We start from the raw sequence: 18715 nt of genomic DNA on the forward strand, positions 1-18715 counted from the left end.
TTTCTTTTCTTCCTACCCTTACTCCTCACTTGGCATGTTCCCTAGGGAGTCTCGAAGTGTGTAAGCTGAACTCATGCTCCTCCTCACAAGCCCAGCCATCTTCTAGCATTCCCTATTTCAATGAATGGAATCACCATCCAACCAGGTGCAAGAGCCAGAGGTTCTGTAGTCATTCTTGCCATTTCCCTCTGCTTCACCTTCTATAACCAATATATCACCCAGAGGTGCCAGTGTTCCCTCCTCAAGACAATGGATCCACTTATTTCTACTCCCCCACCATCATCCTAGCCCTCACTACTGGTATTTCTCATGCGAACACTGTAATAGCCTAACTACTCTGCCTAAATTCACTCTGCTCTCTACTAACCCTTCTTCCATACTCAGCCAAAGTAATAGTCTCCCAAGGAAAATCTAGCCATGCCACTTCCGTAGCTGAAGCTCTTCAATGGTTTCCCATTGCTTTGAGGATAAATGTGAAACCTCTTACCAAAGGTTATATAGAGGATCTGTATGGTTCTGGTCACTCCATCCTCGTCTCACACCAGCCTCTTTCAATCTTGCTGCTCCATCACAGCTTAGTTGTCTTCCTAAGGCACTCTGTACTCACCATGCTCCCTGTCAGAGCATGCACTGCTCCTGAGCCCTCTGCTCCAGTGGCCTCAGTTTACTATCCTGCCGACTATGCCACTGTCAGAGCACTCTTTTTTAAAAAAATATATTTTATTGATCTCAGGGAAGAAGGAGGGAGAGAGAGAGACAGAGAGAGAGGGAGAGAGAATAACACTAATGATGGGAGAGAACCATTGATAGACTGTCTCCTGCACACCCCCTACTGAGGACCGGGCCCACAACCCGGACATGTGCCCTTGACTGGAATCAAATCCGGGACCCTTCAGTCTGCAGGCAGATGCTCTATCTATGAGCCAAACCCTGCATGCTGGTACAAGTGTGAGAGTACAGGTTCTGATCCTGTCCAACTATGTTAATTGTAGAGTCTGAGCCCCTCTGCCAGGGGCTGAACCTTCTTGGAAGCTGGGTGGTAGATAGAGAAGCCATGAGAAGTTGTGGGTGTGTAAGAATGAGTCTTTATTACAGGCCAAGTAGCCATTGCTAACAAGGAGAATCAGATAAAACAGTTCTTCACAACAGTCCCATACAGGCAGCTGCACACTGGCTGGTTAACAAATACATCTTTCCCACAAAGCAGCAGCAGCCTCTGTACCTATAGCTATTATCTGAGCAGCTGTGTGTTGCCTCTAGACCAAGCATGTCAAACTCGCAGCAAATAAATGAGGCAAATCCCCATTCTTGAAATTGCACAGTTAGTTAGTGGAAGTCAGGGTTAAAGGATAAAACTAATTTATACACAAGGTATTACTCACATGCAGTATTTTGGACATAGCAAGGGCTGAAGGAATATCTGCTGAATACATGAACTTGTATGTATATGATACACAATTCAAAATAAAATTCTGATGATTATAGACAGATTCAGCTTGGCTTCTATTGTCTCAAAAAAATTTATGGCCAAAACTTCAAAGTTATAGGGAACTGGACTTTCAATATTTTAAGAGAACAAGCTACCCAAAAACGGAATGACAAAGGCTGCCTTAGGAGGTAATGAGTCTCCATCACTAAAGATTTTCAAGAAAAGTCTATATACCATTTGCCAAAGATATTACAAAGGAATGTGTGAGATATTTCTGTAATGTAACTATTGTTCAGAATAATTGCTTCTGAAAGAACCATGCCTAAAATACCTTGTCTCCCACAATGCATAATATAGTATCTTACAGAGGGCAGAAGTTCAGTAGATATCTGCTGATTAAAGCAGTTTATTCCTTTCAGAGCCTACAGCAGTTCTTTTTAATATATTTTATGGTAGCCGATATCTACCCTTGAAGGGTGAATTTAATTTTTGGAAATAGGAAAAAGACATTAGAAGTCAAGTTTGATGAATAAGGCAGATAAACTAGGCCATACATTTTGGCGTGTAAAGGATTTAAAATGGTAGTGAGATAATAATGTCTGTAATAATTTAGCACTGTGTCTGGCACACTCAGTTTTGGGCATTGTCATTATTATAAACTGAATCTGAGGGCTAATTCTCAAAAAGGACTTAAGTAAAGGTAACAATGTAAGAATGAAAGTACAGTGATTCTTTTAAAAGAAAGAAGCTCTCACTGGCTGGTGTGACTCAGTGGTTGAGCATCATCCCCTGCACCAAGAGGCTGTTGGTTCGATTCCTGGGTTGTGGCCTTGATCCCTAGTAGGGGGCGCCAGCAGGGGTCGCCTGCAGGAGGCAGCAGATCGATGTTTCTCTCTCATTGATGTTTCTCTTTCCCTCTCCCTTCCTCTCTCTCTAAAATCAATAAAAACATATTTAAATAACTTTTAAAAAGAAAAGAAACTGGGAGAACCAAGATGGCGGCGTAGGGAGCGGACCTGTGTGTGCTGCTCTCTCACAGCATCATTGAAACTATCAACTATGAAGTAAACAACCGCCACTCAGAACCATGGGGAAGTTGGCCCAGTGGGAGATCTACAACTGGAGGAAAAGAAAGAAGCGCAGTGAGACTGAGTGGGAGCTACGGAGGCACCAAAACCAGAGGTACGCAGTCACACGCCACGCGGGCTGCAAATGGATTCTCGGTTTTTTACGAACCCTCGAATCCTCTGGGCTTGCTCGGGGCGGGTCTCTGAGGCCCCAGATCCCACAGGGAGAGGCGGCCACGGCCTTGCAGTGGTCGGAGAGCGAGGGAAGCTCTGATACGCGGCTGCTCGCCGGCACCGAGGGACAAGAAGTCCTGGTGTCCCGGGGAGGCGAGGGGCGCGGAGACTCCGCCATCGCTATTTCATCCACGCTGGTGACTCCCTGTGACCCCGCCCTACCCTCAGGGCTGTGCCAGAGGCACAAGAGGGAATGACTGTGCTTTTACAAACTCTCAAATCCACTGAGCTGGTTCGGGCGGGTCTCTGAGGCCCCAGGCCCCAAGGCGAGAGACGGCACGGCCTTCCAGCGGTCAGGAAGCGAGGGAGGCTCTGGCGCTCGGCTGCTCGCTGGCACTGGGGGACGCAAAGTCCTGGTGTCCTGGATAGGCAAGGGGCCGCTGAGTCTCCGCCCCGGCGACTCCCTGTGATCCCGCCCTAAGCAATTTACATTCCCATCTGGGCTGTGCCAGACCCACAAGTAGAAGCGCCTTTTCTTCTGCAAACTTTCAAATCCACTGAGCTGGTTCAGGCGGGATCATGAAGCACCAGACCCTACAGGGAGAGGCAGCACGGCCTTGCAGCCATCAGAAAGCGAGGGAGACTCTGTTGCACAGCTGTTCGCCGGCACTGGGGGACACAAAGCCCTGGCAGAGAGTCAAGGGGCCGCGGAGACTCAGCAGTGCTATTTGCTCCGCCATGGCGACTCCCTGAGTCTCAGCCTTAATCAATTTACATCCCCATCCAAGCTGTGCCAGGTGCACAAAAAGACCCACCTGCGCTTTTGCAGCCTATCCCAACAAATTGCAGACTTCAACTGCTCGCAGCCATGAGAGACACACTCAAGAAGCAGACCCAGGAGAACCAGGATGGCGGCATAAGGAAGAGACCTGTGCGTGCTACCTCACACAACAACATCGAAACTACCAAATATCAGACAAACACCTATCATACAGAACCATGGGAAAGTTGGCCCAGTGGAAGCTCTACAACTGGAAGGAGAGAAAGAACATTGAGACTGAGTAGGATGTGACACCAAGTACAGAGCCCAACCCAACAAACTGCAGATTTCAACTCCTCGCATAGAAAGAAGCGCATTGAGACTGAGTAGGATGTGCTGAAGCACCATGTACAGAGCCCATCCCAGCAGGCTGCAGATTTCAGCTCCTTGCATCTGGGAGGGACGCAATCGGGGGGCAGAGTCGGGTCCGGGGCCGGCCAGGGCTGGGCCTGACTCGGCCGGCACTGTGGAACTGCTGTACCAGCAAGCGCACAAACATGCCCACTGGTCCCAGTCTCTGGTGGGGCGCTGGGGGACAGCAGACAGGCAGTCTGTGCACTTGGTGGAGGGCAGGAGCGCTGGATGTGCAACCACCAGGAATGCCTGGAGATTTTGTCTAGTGGGGAGCCGCCGGCAGGGGACAGAGGGCCAAACTTCCTGTTTCCCTGGTAAGGCTGGGATGGCCCCGGTGAGGTTGAAACGGTCCAGGTGTGGTAGGGACGACCCCGGTCAGGTCGAAACGGCCCCGGTGTGGTAGGGACAACTCCGGTCAGGTTGAAACAGCCCCGGTGTGGTAGGGACAACCCCGGTGAGGTTGAAACGGCCCCCGTGAGGTAGGGACGACCCCGGTGAGGTTGAAACAGCCCCCGTGAGGTAGGGACGACCCCAGTCAGGTCGAAACGGCCCCGGCGTGGTAGGGACAACCCCAGTCAGGTTGAAACAGCCCCGGTGTGGTAGGGACAACCCCGGTGAGGTTGAAACGGCCCCCGTGAGGTAGGGACGACCCCGGTCAGGTCGAAACGGCCCCGGCGTGGTAGGGACAACCCCGGTCAGGTTGAAACGGCCCCCGTGAGGTAGGGACGACCCCGGTGAGGTTGAAACAGCCCCCGTGAGGTAGGGACGACCCCAGTCAGGTCGAAACGGCCCCGGCGTGGTAGGGACAACCCCGGTCAGGTTGAAACAGCCCCGGTGTGGTAGGGACGACCCCGGTGAGGTTGAAACGGCCCCCGTGAGGTAGGGACGACCCCAGTCAGGTCGAAACGGCCCCGGTGTGGTAGGGACAACCCCGGTCAGGTTGAAACAGCCCCGGCGTGGTAGGGACAACCCCGGTCAGGTTGAAACGGCCCCCGTGAGGTAGGGACGACCCCGGTTAGGTTGAAACGGCCCCCGTGAGGTAGGGACGACCCCGGTGAGGTTGAAACGGCCCCCGTGAGGTAGGGACGACCCCAGTCAGGTCGAAACGGCCCCGGTGTGGTAGGGACGACCCCGGTGAGGTTGAAACAGCCCCCGTGAGGTAGGGACGACCCCAGTTAGGTCGAAACGGCCCCGGCGTGGTAGGGACAACCCCGGTCAGGTCGAAACGGCCCCCGTGAGGTAGGGACGACCCCGGTGAGGTTGAAACAGCCCCCGTGAGGTAGGGACGACCCCAGTCAGGTCGAAACGGCCCCGGCGTGGTAGGGACAACCCCGGTCAGGTTGAAACGGCCCCCGTGAGGTAGGGACGACCCCAGTCAGGTCGAAACGGCCCCGGTGTGGTAGGGACAACTCCGGTCAGGTTGAAACAGCCCCGGTATGGTAGGGACAACCCCGGTGAGGTTGAAACGGCCCCCGTGAGGTAGGGACGACCCCAGTCAGGTCGAAACGGCCCCGGCGTGGTAGGGACAACCCCGGTCAGGTTGAAACGGCCCCCGTGAGGTAGGGACGACCCCGGTGAGGTTGAAACAGCCCCCGCGAGGTAGGGACGACCCCAGTCAGGTCGAAACGGCCCCGGCGTGGTAGGGACAACCCCGGTCAGGTTGAAACAGCCCCGGTGTGGTAGGGACAACCCCGGTGAGGTTGAAACGGCCCCCGTGAGGTAGGGACGACCCCAGTCAGGTCGAAACGGCCCTGGTGTGGTAGGGACAACCCCGGTCAGGTTGAAACAGCCCCGGCGTGGTAGGGACAACCCCGGTCAGGTTGAAACGGCCCCCGTGAGGTAGGGACGACCCCGGTGAGGTTGAAACAGCCCCCGTGAGGTAGGGACGACCCCAGTCAGGTCGAAACGGCCCCGGCGTGGTAGGGACAACCCCGGTCAGGTTGAAACGGCCCCCGTGAGGTAGGGACGACCCCAGTCAGGTCGAAACGGCCCCGGTGTGGTAGGGACAACTCCGGTCAGGTTGAAACAGCCCCGGTGTGGTAGGGACAACCCCGGTGAGGTTGAAACGGCCCCCGTGAGGTAGGGACGACCCCAGTCAGGTCGAAACGGCCCCGGCGTGGTAGGGACAACCCCGGTCAGGTTGAAACGGCCCCCGTGAGGTAGGGACGACCCCGGTGAGGTTGAAACAGCCCCCGTGAGGTAGGGACGACCCCAGTCAGGTCGAAACGGCCCCGGCGTGGTAGGGACAACCCCGGTCAGGTTGAAACAGCCCCGGTGTGGTAGGGACAACCCCGGTGAGGTTGAAACGGCCCCCGTGAGGTAGGGACGACCCCAGTCAGGTCGAAACGGCCCTGGTGTGGTAGGGACAACCCCGGTCAGGTTGAAACAGCCCCGGCGTGGTAGGGACAACCCCGGTCAGGTTGAAACGGCCCCCGTGAGGTAGGGACGACCCCAGTCAGGTCGAAACGGCCCCGGTGTGGTTGGGACAACCCCGGTGAGGTTGAAACGGCCCCCGTGAGGTAGGGACAACCTTGGTCAGGTCGTAACGGCCCCGGTGTGGTAGGGACAGCCCCGGTCAGGTTGAAACGGCCCCGGTGTGGTAGCGACAACCCCAGTCAGGTTGAAACGGCCCTGGTGTGGTAGGGACGACCCCGGTGAGGTTGAAACGGCCCCTGTGAGGTAGGGACAACCCAGGTGAGGTTGAAACGGCCCTGGTGAGGCTCAGACGGCCCTGGTGAGGTTGAGACTACTCCAGTGAGGTTGGGACAAATAAAGGGGACCAGTATGGACTGATGAACAGGGGTAGATACAGAAGCAGAGCAACATTGAACAGAATGTTAAACTACAATGGGGAGCCTGGGGAGGGTTGGGGGGGGATTAAGAGACCAACTGAAGGACTTATATGCATGCATATAAGATTAACCAATGGACACAAGACACGGGGGGGGGGGGCGGGGGGTAGGGGCCGGGGGAATGTCATGGGGGGGAAAAAGGAGACATATGTAATACTCTTTGTAATACTTTAAGAAATAAAAATTATTATTGAAAACTCAAAAAAAAAAAAAAAAAAAAAAAGAAAAGAAACTAATTTGGATACATAAACATTCTCAGGTAAAACATTTATTAAAATCAGTCTCAACACTTAGTTGTATTATTGAAACTATATTCCATTTTCCTGGAACCATGACTACATGGGTAACTAACTATTATAGAATTTGGCTAAGCATTTTCGCTGTAAAGCATTGGATGCAAAATCCTCAAGTCTACAGGTTTATCCTATATGAGCATCCTATATGAATATGTCTCTTAAATACAGGCATATTCTTTGGGGGCCTTTCAGTTGGTTGAGCTCTCCATACATTTTGCTGATGTGCTGATATTAGCAATCTGACCTTTCCTCCAAAAGAGAGAACACAGAAGAAAAAATAGAAATTGGGACCTTGTCCAGGAAACTGAGATTACAATGTGTATGCTTTAATTAGAGTGCTTTAAAAATGAAAATGAAGCAAAACCTTTACCACCTGCTATTTCCAGAGAAGAAGAATACTACACATTTGGTGACTAAGAAGAGAAAAAACACACCTGGGATCTCTCAGTGAGCCTGACCTTTTCTAGGAGGGCTGCTGGATGTCTCTGCTGTGGCTCTGCCTTCTTCCTTGTAGACTTCATCACTTTAGTCTCTGAAACGAACTCCACATCAGAGTCCGTCCCTTCCGTGTTGCTCTTCCAGCTTCTTTGGGCGGCCGAGAGCTCAAAGGATGCAAAAGACTCATGCTTCAAGTCATAACCCGAAGGCCTGATTTTCCGAGGTTTTGTATTTTCCTTAAACAACAAAGGATATGTTTTTATTTTTTAGTAGTCAGCTTATTTATCATTAAGCACCATTTTTCTAAAAATCTTACAACACTAGGTGATATTTACTACTAATAAAAACTTTAAAAAGCAGAAGCTTAGAAACAGACTTTAGCAAATGTACACCACTATAATGGCTCATTCAGAATCAATAGAGCTGGGCTGAGACAACAAATCTAATTTTGAGGATTCAGAAGACCCCAAATTGAGAACAGTGTGCTTCTTGATTCCTTCCAACAGAGATTTACTTGCCTTTGGCTCCCTGATGCATATATATATATCAATAATCTGCTTATCTAAACGTTGGCTGGGGTTTATCAATCCCATAACCTGCCTGTTAACAAATGTGAACTAAAATTATAATTTTCCATGTTTTCTGTGTGATGGTATAACTGAAAGCTTTATGTAAAGATTTATAAATTTTCCCTCTACATTTTAAATTTTAGATAATAGATATTTGAGAAATATAATGCAACTAGAGGCCCGGTGCATGACATTTATGCACTGGAGGGGGGTGTCCCTCAGCCCAGCCTGCGCCCTCTCGCAGTCTGGGACCCCTTGGGGGATGTCTGCCTGCGGACAACCCCCGAGGGGTCCTTAGTGCTGCCACAGAGGCAGGAGAGGCTCTGGCCACTGCTTCTGTGCTCGCCAGCTGTGAGCCCGGCTTCTGGCTGAGCGATACTTCCCCTGTGGGAGTGCACGGACCACCAGGGGGCTCCTGCATTAAGCGTCTGCCCCTTGGTGGTCAGTGTGCGACATAGCGACTGGTCGTTCCGTTGTTTGGTCAATTTGCATATTAGGGTTTATTATATAGGATATGACATTTAGCAAACAGAAGAAACAATGTAGAAATTACACATATAACATATTTCTAGGCAAATATATCCAGATAGTCTCTCTCTTTCTATTAAAAATATAAATATATGTATCACATATATCCACTGAAAATATTGGAAAGAAATACATTAAAATATATTAAATGGTCATCAGCTCTAGGAAGACAATACGTGATTTAAATTTTATTTATATTTTATTTTCTGTGCTTTCCTAATAAACATTTTTTCTTATTAATATCACTCTAATAAGAAAAATGGTGACAGTTTTAAAAGAATTCATTAGTGCTTCACTTTTTTAATATATCTTCTGTTATTGACAATATTACAGATAATCTCCCATTTACCCCCCCCCCCTTTATTTCCCTCCTCCCAGAGTGCTTCGCTTTTTGAAGTTCATAAACCATGATGACATTTGGCCCTTGATAAGCCTTATCCTTTATATGAAAAACATCACACAAATGGCTCAATCCTACTTTAATCCCTCACCTTAGATGCTGAAATTCGGCAGATGGTAGTGGACTCAGCAATCCTGCTTTTTGGTATAAACTGAAGCTATTATGGGAAAAGTCATTAGACAAATGTGAGTAACAAATGACTTGCAATTGGCACATTACAATAATTCAATATTCTTCATTTCTTCAAAGTTTCAAGATTGCATATCCTCACTGATAATTACTTAAGGGTTCCCTTCCAGTTTAGATGTTCTGATTAGTGAGGACTGGATGGTACAAGAGAACCTGATGGCTGTTGAAACATTATAGATCAAATGTCTCATGAGCAAGGTCAGGGTGCCCCTGCATCAAACACCATCTCCCCAGGCCTCTCTCCCGTTTCGGAGGCCCTGGGTTCCCTACTCTGAGGTCCCAGCATCTGGAATGCATTCTGACCTTCAGCAATAGCTCTGTCTAGGTCAGAGCTCCAGGCCCGAGCTTCAAGGGACTTTTGAGGGTAGAGTGGCTTTAATGGTGTCCCTCCTCGCTGGATGCTGCCTTATCCCCCTCACCCAGCTGCTGCCTTGTAAGCAGACGCAGGGCTAGAGGGAGAGGAAGCATTTGCTCTCCCTGAAAAAGAAGCACCTTTTAAGCTAAATTGGCTGTGATAATTGTTACCCTAAAATGATGAGACACTAATGAAATACACAAAGAACATAAAGAACAACGCAGGCTCTGCACCCCAGGCCCAGCTTCGCTCCCCTTGGGTTGGAACCCTGAGTAGGGGACCACGTGCACCTCCTTTCAATGCGCCCATCACCTCTTACTGTTCCATTGCAGTATCAGTGCGGTCCAGATTCTCTAGGACAGGATATTTACCTTGCTCTTATATGTACCTATCCCCTAAATTGGCCCTGACTCTGATTAAGGGTGAGATCTGTTCTCTGCAGAAAATGTTTTAGATGTGGATGGAACGCAGAGATTTTTAAATAGTGCCTTTTCCTCTTTGCTCAGATCCAAATGCCCCTTGGTGCATCTTATAAATTCCACGTATCTTCAAGGCAACCCTTCCAAAATTGAATCCACTATTTTGCCTCTACCTGCACTCACCCCCAACCAGTACTTCCTAGAGCATTCCCCTTTCTTTTTTTAAAATGTATTTTTATTGATTTCAGAAAAGAAGAGAGAGGGAAAGGGAGAGAGAGAAACATCAATGATAGAGAATCATTGATCAGCTGCCTCCTGCACACTCCACATTGGGGATCGAGCCTGCAACCAGGCATATACCCTGATCAGGAATCAAACTGTGACCTTCTGGTTCTTAGGTCAACGCTCAACTGAGCCACACCAGCCCAGCAGTGGATTCCTCTTTCAACTAATGACATCACCATACACCCAGCCATCCAAGCTAGGTTATCTTTGGCTGATCATCACTCTCAATCCCTTCCACCTAATCACTGATCAAGCCTTGTGGATTTCTCCACTTAAATATATTTTAAATTCAAAACTTTACACTGGCCTCAAATAACCATACTTTTTGTTGATGTTGTTGTTAATCCTCACCCAAAAATATTTTTCCATTGATTTTTAGAGAGAGTAGAAGGGAGTGGTAGAGACAGAGTAAGAGAAACATCCATGTGAGAGACACATCAAATCTGGCCTCCTCCTGGTACGTTCCCTGACCAGAATCTAACTGCTCTAACCACTTAGCAACTGGCTAGGGTAAATAACCATACTTTCTAAAGGCTTTTATCATCTCTGATTGAACTATTTTCTATAATCTCCCATTTTCTTGCTTCTAGTTCAGATACTTTGTAGACCTATGTCACAACCACTTTCTATACAATATTATTCTCTTTATTAAAATATGGAAGAGGAGGAGGAAGGGTGGGGGTAGATGGCGTTCTCAAAATTAAATGCATGTGATTAGAATCACCTGGTAAGCGTTTAGAGAAAACTAATGATTCCATGTCCTTAAGCCCTAAAATTCTCAATGAATTGTGTGGAGTGGGGGGCCTAGCGTTGGCATTTTATGGAACGCTCCACATGACTCTATATGCAGTCAGGACTGAGAACCACCAGCCTAGCAAACAGAGTCTCATTTCTACAGCACTGAGCATATGGAATGGCCCATACAGACATTCAAGTCCCTTAAATGGAACCAAACAGCACCTACCATAACTTACAATCAGCTTTCCAATGGCTGTTGCCTAAACTTTTAAATTCCTCTTCTGAGCCATTTTCCCCCCACTCTGATGCCCCCTGTTGCCCTCACAGACTCAGTTCCCAATCCCTATTTCCCAAGTTCACTTTTATGTTCTCATACCTTTGTATAACCCAGTGATGGCGAACCTTTTGAGCTCGGTATGTCAGCATTTTGAAAAACCCTAACTTAACGCTGGTGCCGTGTCACATACAGAAATTTTTTGTTGCAACCATAGTAAAACAAAGATTTATATTTTTGATATTTATTTTATATATTTAAATGCCATTTAACAAAGAAAAATCAACCAAAAAAATGTTCGCGTGTCACCTCTGACACATGTGTCATAGGTTCGCCATCACTGGTATAACCTATTTCCTTTGCCTGTAATAACTCCCAATCTTCTCCATTTTTTAGAGAGTTCACTCATCCTTCAAGTCTCAGTTCAAATTTTATACATTCTAAATACATCTCCCAATTCCCCAAGGGAAAATTGCCTTATCTTCTATGCCCCTGTAGTATAATTTCTTTTTAGATGTTTATATAGATAATATATTCACATGGAACAACATACATTTTTAAGTCTATTTTTTTAAGTTTCCTTACTACTCCATTCTCCATCTGTCCAGTTCACATTCCTCTAACAAATAACCACTATTGCTCCTTTTTTGTTTATATTTCCAGAGATTTGTTTGCACATTGTATACAAGCATATATAAATAAATTGTCCCCACTTTTTTGAGGTAGGGAAAAATGGTAGCATTTATATACATAGTCTGTATCTTGCTTTACTTAAGGATATATATATCTCCTTGAAATCTTTCTCTGTTAGTACTTTATTATTTTTTTTTTCTCTGTTAGTACTTTAAAAGTTTCTTCATCCCCTTTTTTAGCTGCATTGTATTCTAATGTATTGCTGTACAACATTTTATTTAACCAGAGTTGTTGATAGACATTTAGGTCTTCTCAATATCTTACTACACAAAGTATTTTTCAATGACTTGTAAAACAGGTAATTTTCTAAATACGTAATTTCATATTTATTTGAGTACATCTGTACAATCTAAAAGAAAAATGTCTGGGTCAAATGGTATATGCACTTGTAATTTTGATAGACATTGCTGAATAGTCGCCAGCAGGCTTTTGGTTGGTCTAGCATACAGTCATTCTTGTGAATATTCCAAGAGCACATAATAAAAAGTTCACTCTCTATTTTGAGAGTACAATGATACACACACACACACACACACACACACACACACACACAAACACACACACTCGGGGGGGGGCGGGGCACAAAGATTCGTGCATGGGGGGTGGGTCCCTGAGCCTGACCTGCACCTCTCCAATCTGGGAGCCCTCAGGGGAGCCCTCTCCAATCTGGGAGTTTGTGTCTGCCTTTGCAATCATATGAGCGAATTGTCTGAGACCCCAACCCAGTTTGGTTTGTTGCTCACAGAATAATAGAGGCATTTTTTTTCTTTGCTTCATTGGTGATTTCCTGGAAGTTTTAAGATATCTTCCCTTTAATTTTTCCTAGACACTCTGATTTTACTTATGTCTCTCACCTTTGCTTTCCCTCCATCCCCCAACCGCAACAGTAACTTGCTCCAGGCTCACTTTCCTCTAGTGTCTAGGACATGGGCCCTCAAACTATGGCCCGCGGGCCACATGCAAATACAAATATTGTATTTGTTCCCGTTTTGTTTTTTTTACTTCAAAATAAGATATGTGCAGTGTGCATAGGAATTTGTTCATAGTTTTTTTTTTAACTATAGTCCAGCCCTCCAACTGTCTGAGGGACAGTGAACTGGCCCCCTGTTTAAAAAGTTTGAGGACCCCTGGTCTAGGAGATCCATCAGCCACCAGAACTATGATTCCCAGCATTCCCAGTGCTCCCCACACTCTGGGCTTCTGCTTCAGGTCCTAGGGCTGCCACCAGAACTACTAATCCCAGAATTCCTGGTGCTCCCCGCACTCTTGGTTTTCCCTTCCTGTTTTGTCTCCATCCGACAGCCTCCCACTCTGCCAAGTACTCCAAGCTGCCAGCTCTCCCACTCCACTCTCCACCAGCTCTCCCTCTGTGCTCTCTGCCCAGTGCCTGCGTATGCAAATTAACCCATCTTTGTCGTGTTAATTTGAATACTCACTCCTGATTGGCTGGTGAGTGTAGCAGAGGGATGGTCAATTTACATGTTTCTCTTTTATTATATAGGATGGATATATATATATATATATACACACACACACACACACACACACACACACATATATATACATATTTTTTAAAGCTTAATATGCAAATCGACGGATGGCCGAACAGTGCAATGACCATCCTGATGACCTTCCAGATGACCTTCCGGACAAAGCTGGGGCTGCGAAGGCCTACTCTTGCATGAATTTCATGCATCAGGCCTCTAGTATGTCTATATAATTATTATTAATTGTTAGGCATTCCTAAGCTGAGAGCAAAGTTTCTTATTACTAGTATTATTGTCTCTTTTTCCATGTATTGTTTGTAGGTTTTGCTTTATGGAACTCAACACTACATTAACTGGAGTGAGAGATTTGTAATTGATACATCTTCACTGTGAACTACTGACTTTTGCCTAATTAAGTGCCCTTCCCTGCACTGTTTAAAGTTTTCCCCTTAAATTTCAACTTGTCTGATTTTAGGCTGGACCCCTAATTTATTTTCGTATATTTATTTGAATTCAACCCTTCTGAATTACCATTTTAGATATATGTCTTGCATACAGTGCAGGCTTGATCTCTGCTATGTGATACAACCTGAAGTTCTTTATCCTTTATTAAGGTAAGCTTAGGCCATTTATATGTATTGATTTATGTGTTTGGTATTAATTGTCATACGATTTTATTTTGTTTTTTTTTATAATTTCTCTTAAGTTTTTAATGATATAGTCCATTTTGTGTGTGTGTGTGTGTGTAGGTACTTCTGATATGTAGGTTTTTTTCTTTGTGTACCATTATAATGACAACTTTATATAATACCCTTATTGTTAGTTCTATTTTAGATAGTGTCTATAAGTTTCCTATTCTGAATAGTAACAAAATTTATATTCTCTTCCCTCTTTTCTCACATTCTCTGATATTTATTGATATTATCTTTGTTAGTGTTTATACTAGTACCAAAAAGTATGTTTAAATTGCTTAAATGATAGATCTTATTCCCCTAGTACAGGTTATACAACTTACCTTTCACCTTTCATTCCTGACTCCTATTTTTGTTAGCTAGATCATTACTACATTTCCAGGATATTTACACTCAGTTTGATACCTAATGTTACATGAGTTTTTGTCTTATTTTTAGAATTAAATGCAGTCAATGTTTATTTCCAGTTCTTTGCTGTAGAATTTTATGATTTCTTGACTGGTTCAAATTTAACCTCGAGTTGTTTCCTCAAAAGGAATCATGAGAACAAAATTGCTTGAAGTGTATTTTTTTCTATTATCAAAATTCATTTGTAGATTTTTTATTTGAGAATGGTATGGTGAATATAAAATTCTTGGTTTACAACTTCTTTCCTTAAGGATCTTATAGTTTACTTCACTACCACCTGGAGCTGAGACTTTTGTAGAGAATTTGAAGCCAATCTATTTTTTTCTCCCTGTAAGTGATTTGGTCTTTATGTCTATTCACCAAAGGATTACTTTTCTTTACAGTTGAGTAACTATACTAGAATATGTTTTGTTATTGACTATTCTGAAACAGTTTTCCCTACCATGTTTCAAATACATAGCTTGAAGTTCTATTTTTTTCTTGAAAACTTTTTCTGACTTATTCCTTTAAAATAGTGACTCTTCTTTTATTAGGTGTATGTGGACACCTTTAACTTCTCTCCCACAATCTTGGAGGGAAAAAATGTCTATCCTCTTACCCTAAATTAAACTCTCTACCTGAGTTCTAGTAATCCTTCTTTCCTGCTTTTGCTGGAATTTTTCTACATCAATCAGGCCTCATCTCTGCTGTGAACTTTCTCCAATTACACTGGTTCCTTTCTCTTAGTCCAGAAACATTGTCAAATCTCTCCCAACTACAAATTTCTCCCAACCTTAAATGCCCTCATACCTTCACCCCTATCTTCTCTGATCCTTCAGTAAAAGTTTTCTAAAGTAGCTTATTACTTATCACTCCCATTTCTTTACTTTTCATTGACTCCTCAACCAACCTGGCTTATTCTCTGAAACTTATCTTGCTTATCTGAAAAACAACTTTAAGTTATAAAAACCAATGGATCAAAATAATGAGAAGACAAACCACAAACAGGAAGAAAATGTTTGCAAAAGAAACATCTGGTAAAACATCTAAGTGTTATTCAAAATGTACAAAGAACTCTTTAAACTCAACAACAACAACAACAAAAAACAAGCTACTGATTAAAAATGGGCCAAAATATATATGTAACCTTACGTTCACTGCAGCATTATTTACAACTAGAGGCCCGGTGCACAGGATTCATGCACTGGTGGGGGGTGTGGCCTGTGGGGATCGACCACTGTGGAAGCACCACTCATGCTGGTCAGCTGAGCGGCACTCCCACTGTGGGGGCGCACTGACCACCAGGGGGCAGCTCCTGCGTTGAGCATCTGCCCAGTGGTGGTCAGTGGGCATCATAGCGACTGTTTGACTGGTCGTTCTGGTCGTTCCGCCATTCAGTCGCTGGGCTTTTATTATATAGAATAGCCAAGACATGGAAACAACCCATCTGTCCTTCAGTGGATAATTGGATAACGAAGATGTGGTACATATATATAATAGAATACTATTTAGCCATAAAAAAAGATGAAATACTGCCATTTGCTACAACATGGATGGACCTTGAGAGTATTATACTAAGTGAAATAAGTCAGACAAAAAGGACAAGAACTATAAGATTTCACTCATATGTGGCATCAGACAAATAAACAAAAAGAACCAAACTTATAAATACAGACAATAGAATGATGCTGACCGGAAGGGAAAGGGGATGGACCAAGAGGGTAAAAGGGGTCAAACAGGTGACAAAAAGAAACTAGGCTTCTGAAGGTGAGCACATAATTGAGAATTCTCTGAACAGGGGAAGGATGATTCTAGACCACTGTGAAGCAAAGGTCATAGACATCAGTTAGTTCTCTGGGACTGATTTAGAACCTCCAGATGTGTTAAGAAACCCTCCTCCCCGCCTCCCCTTGTTCAAAATCAGAACAATCATGAAGTACAGTCCTCAAACTGAATTCAAAATGTAAACCTGGGTCCCGAGTAAGGAGATTAGGTCAAGTGAGTAGCCTGCCTTGGAAGGAAGTTAAACACCTCTAACACCTGTACCCTATTCTGAGCAGTCTTAGGACCTGAGGTGCACCCAGGATACCAGGCAGCCTCTGGCTGTCCCTGATTAGCATGCACGCTAATTGAGAAATGGATGAACATACAGTTCAGGTGCTTAAGGAATTTTTGTAGGGCAGAGATAAAAGAGGCATATTGGTAGTGAAACCCAAATTAGTATTCCCTCCATTAAAAATCATTTCAGGCAACACACCGGAACCTCTACTTGAATCTCTGTGGATGGAATAAAAATGACTGACTGACATGTGGCAAGACTGCCTGTCACTGTCAAAGCTACTCCTGTCCCTCTTGGAGTAAGGATGAGCTCCCTCTGGACTCACACTGCTATGTGCCTCTGTGGCAACATTTGGTCCCTTCTGTGAAACCCAGGAGCAAACAGCAATGGATGGCATTCCTTGGTCCCAATCTCTAGGGCAGAATAGGCAGACTTATGAATCCAGGAGCAGGGACTATCCTGGTCTCATCACAGAACACTGCTCTCAAGCCAGATTGTACTGATGACCCTCTGACTGCTGGTGCTGTCCTGTTTGTTTTGTAAACTAAGAATGTTGTTCTGTCTGGTAGGTTGACATCAATTCCTCAAGAAGGGATAAAATGCCGGAGGCCGGTCCATCCTTGCTGCTTGACGCAGTCGCTGCAGGAAAGAGGCATCTGCACAGCATGTGTTTCAGTGGACCTGGCGTATGTAGCATACTGTTTTTAATATGTTTGCTCCCTTTAGCGCCATGTGTTTTGACCAAGGTCACCTCTCCGAGAAAGGTTGTTTCCCCAGGTGGCGATCTTTCCCTGAGGTTGGGGAGGGGATACAACCCCTTAATTAAGTGCCAGGCGGGTAGTTAAGCTACATGGTCTTTACTCCCTGGAATGAAGATGAGAAACACCTTGTAATAGAAATTGACAGGATTAAAATCGGCTGGTATAAATACGGATGTAACAAGACAATAAACGTCAGATCCTCATCAGTTCCTGACCAGAACTCCGACCAGAACTTTGGCTGGAGATCCTGGCTATAGGTCCTGACTAGGCTGCTGACCAACTGAAGGCTGTCTTCGTGTCATTCCTTCTTCGCCGACTCCGTCCACACCTTTGGGGACCCCTGGACCTGCTGGGATTGGACCCCAGCAATAAAAGAATAATCTGCACAAGCAATTCAAGTTAAGAAGTTGTTTCTAACAGTGAGCCAGGGGTGATGGTGGGAGGTACACAAGATGTTTGCCTTCAAAAGATTTCTCAACTAGTTCATCATGGCCAATTTGTTTAATGTCTCATTTGCTATGCTGTGAACACAGGGCCCACAAGTGTGAATATGTTATGCATCATCCCTTTTGGAAAAGCAATGCATCACCATAGAGAAATTAGATCTTTGTAGGGAGAGTAATAAAGTAAAATATTTCAGCTACAGTGTATAATAGCCTCTTGTTAGACAAAGGACTTTAGGTGTCATAAATTTTAGATTATGGCAGTTTCTGTAAGGAAGCTGAAAAGTACTCTTGATGAATAAATATGTTTCCTAAGACATCTGTCTGCAATAATCATACAGATTTGAAATCTCAGCATCCTACACAATAATGACACATTAAACAGATGAAATTGTAAATGGGAAAAAGTGTTCACATTCTTCATTACAGAGTTATACTTAGATATGCCATTTCAACTGGAAAACATAGCTAAATGTTAAGCATGTCTTCTCTCTCCACATTTAGTGCTCAAACAACCAATGTGGGACTTGTCAGCTTAAACTACATATTGCGTTGTTTGTGTCCACGTGAGCACCACAAAAGAAAAGGATGCTATTGCTGGAGTTCTTTTCCAATAGGCTTGGAGTTTTACAAAGGCTACTCATTGATGCAAAGACTGTGAACACAACAAATAAAATCCAAATACAGTCTCCACACTCCCATCCAAATACAACACTTTATTTTGAGCAAATGTAAGGACATTTTGATTTACAATAACATATGCAAAAGGTTTAAGTGCAACCTATGTAGAGTCAACCAATCCACTCAAATGAGAAATATTTCTTTTTGTACTTATTTGTAAAGAATTCTGCATAAATAAAAGTCCTTTGGCAAACACCTGATATGTAAAAGATCCAGGCCTAAGTGTTGTTGGGAATGCAAAGATAAATAAAAACGGTCCCACCTTTCAAAAAACTTACAGTCTAATATAGGAGACATTATATACACAAGTAACTATAATACCAGG

The 18715-nt window shown here is 45.0% G+C and overlaps 1 protein-coding gene across 1 annotated transcript in view; it reads right to left on the bottom strand.

Moving 5' to 3' along the window:
* The window catches only part of MORC1 (MORC family CW-type zinc finger 1), a 147304-nt gene that overhangs the window by 40904 nt on the left and 87685 nt on the right, over positions 1-18715 (bottom strand). Inside the window, exons 18-19 of the mRNA XM_070403769.1 lie at positions 9019-9084; positions 7427-7666 (exon numbers count right to left, since the gene is read on the bottom strand). Coding sequence (XP_070259870.1) covers positions 7427-7666; positions 9019-9084 — 306 coding nt within the window. The remainder of the gene's footprint in view (positions 1-7426; positions 7667-9018; positions 9085-18715) is intronic.

This window comes from Myotis yumanensis, unplaced genomic scaffold (assembly GCF_028538775.1).
Source record: "Myotis yumanensis isolate MYYU_CA2020_CCGP unplaced genomic scaffold, mMyoYum1.0.hap1 SCAF_2, whole genome shotgun sequence".
Classification (NCBI taxonomy): domain Eukaryota; kingdom Metazoa; phylum Chordata; class Mammalia; order Chiroptera; family Vespertilionidae; genus Myotis; species Myotis yumanensis.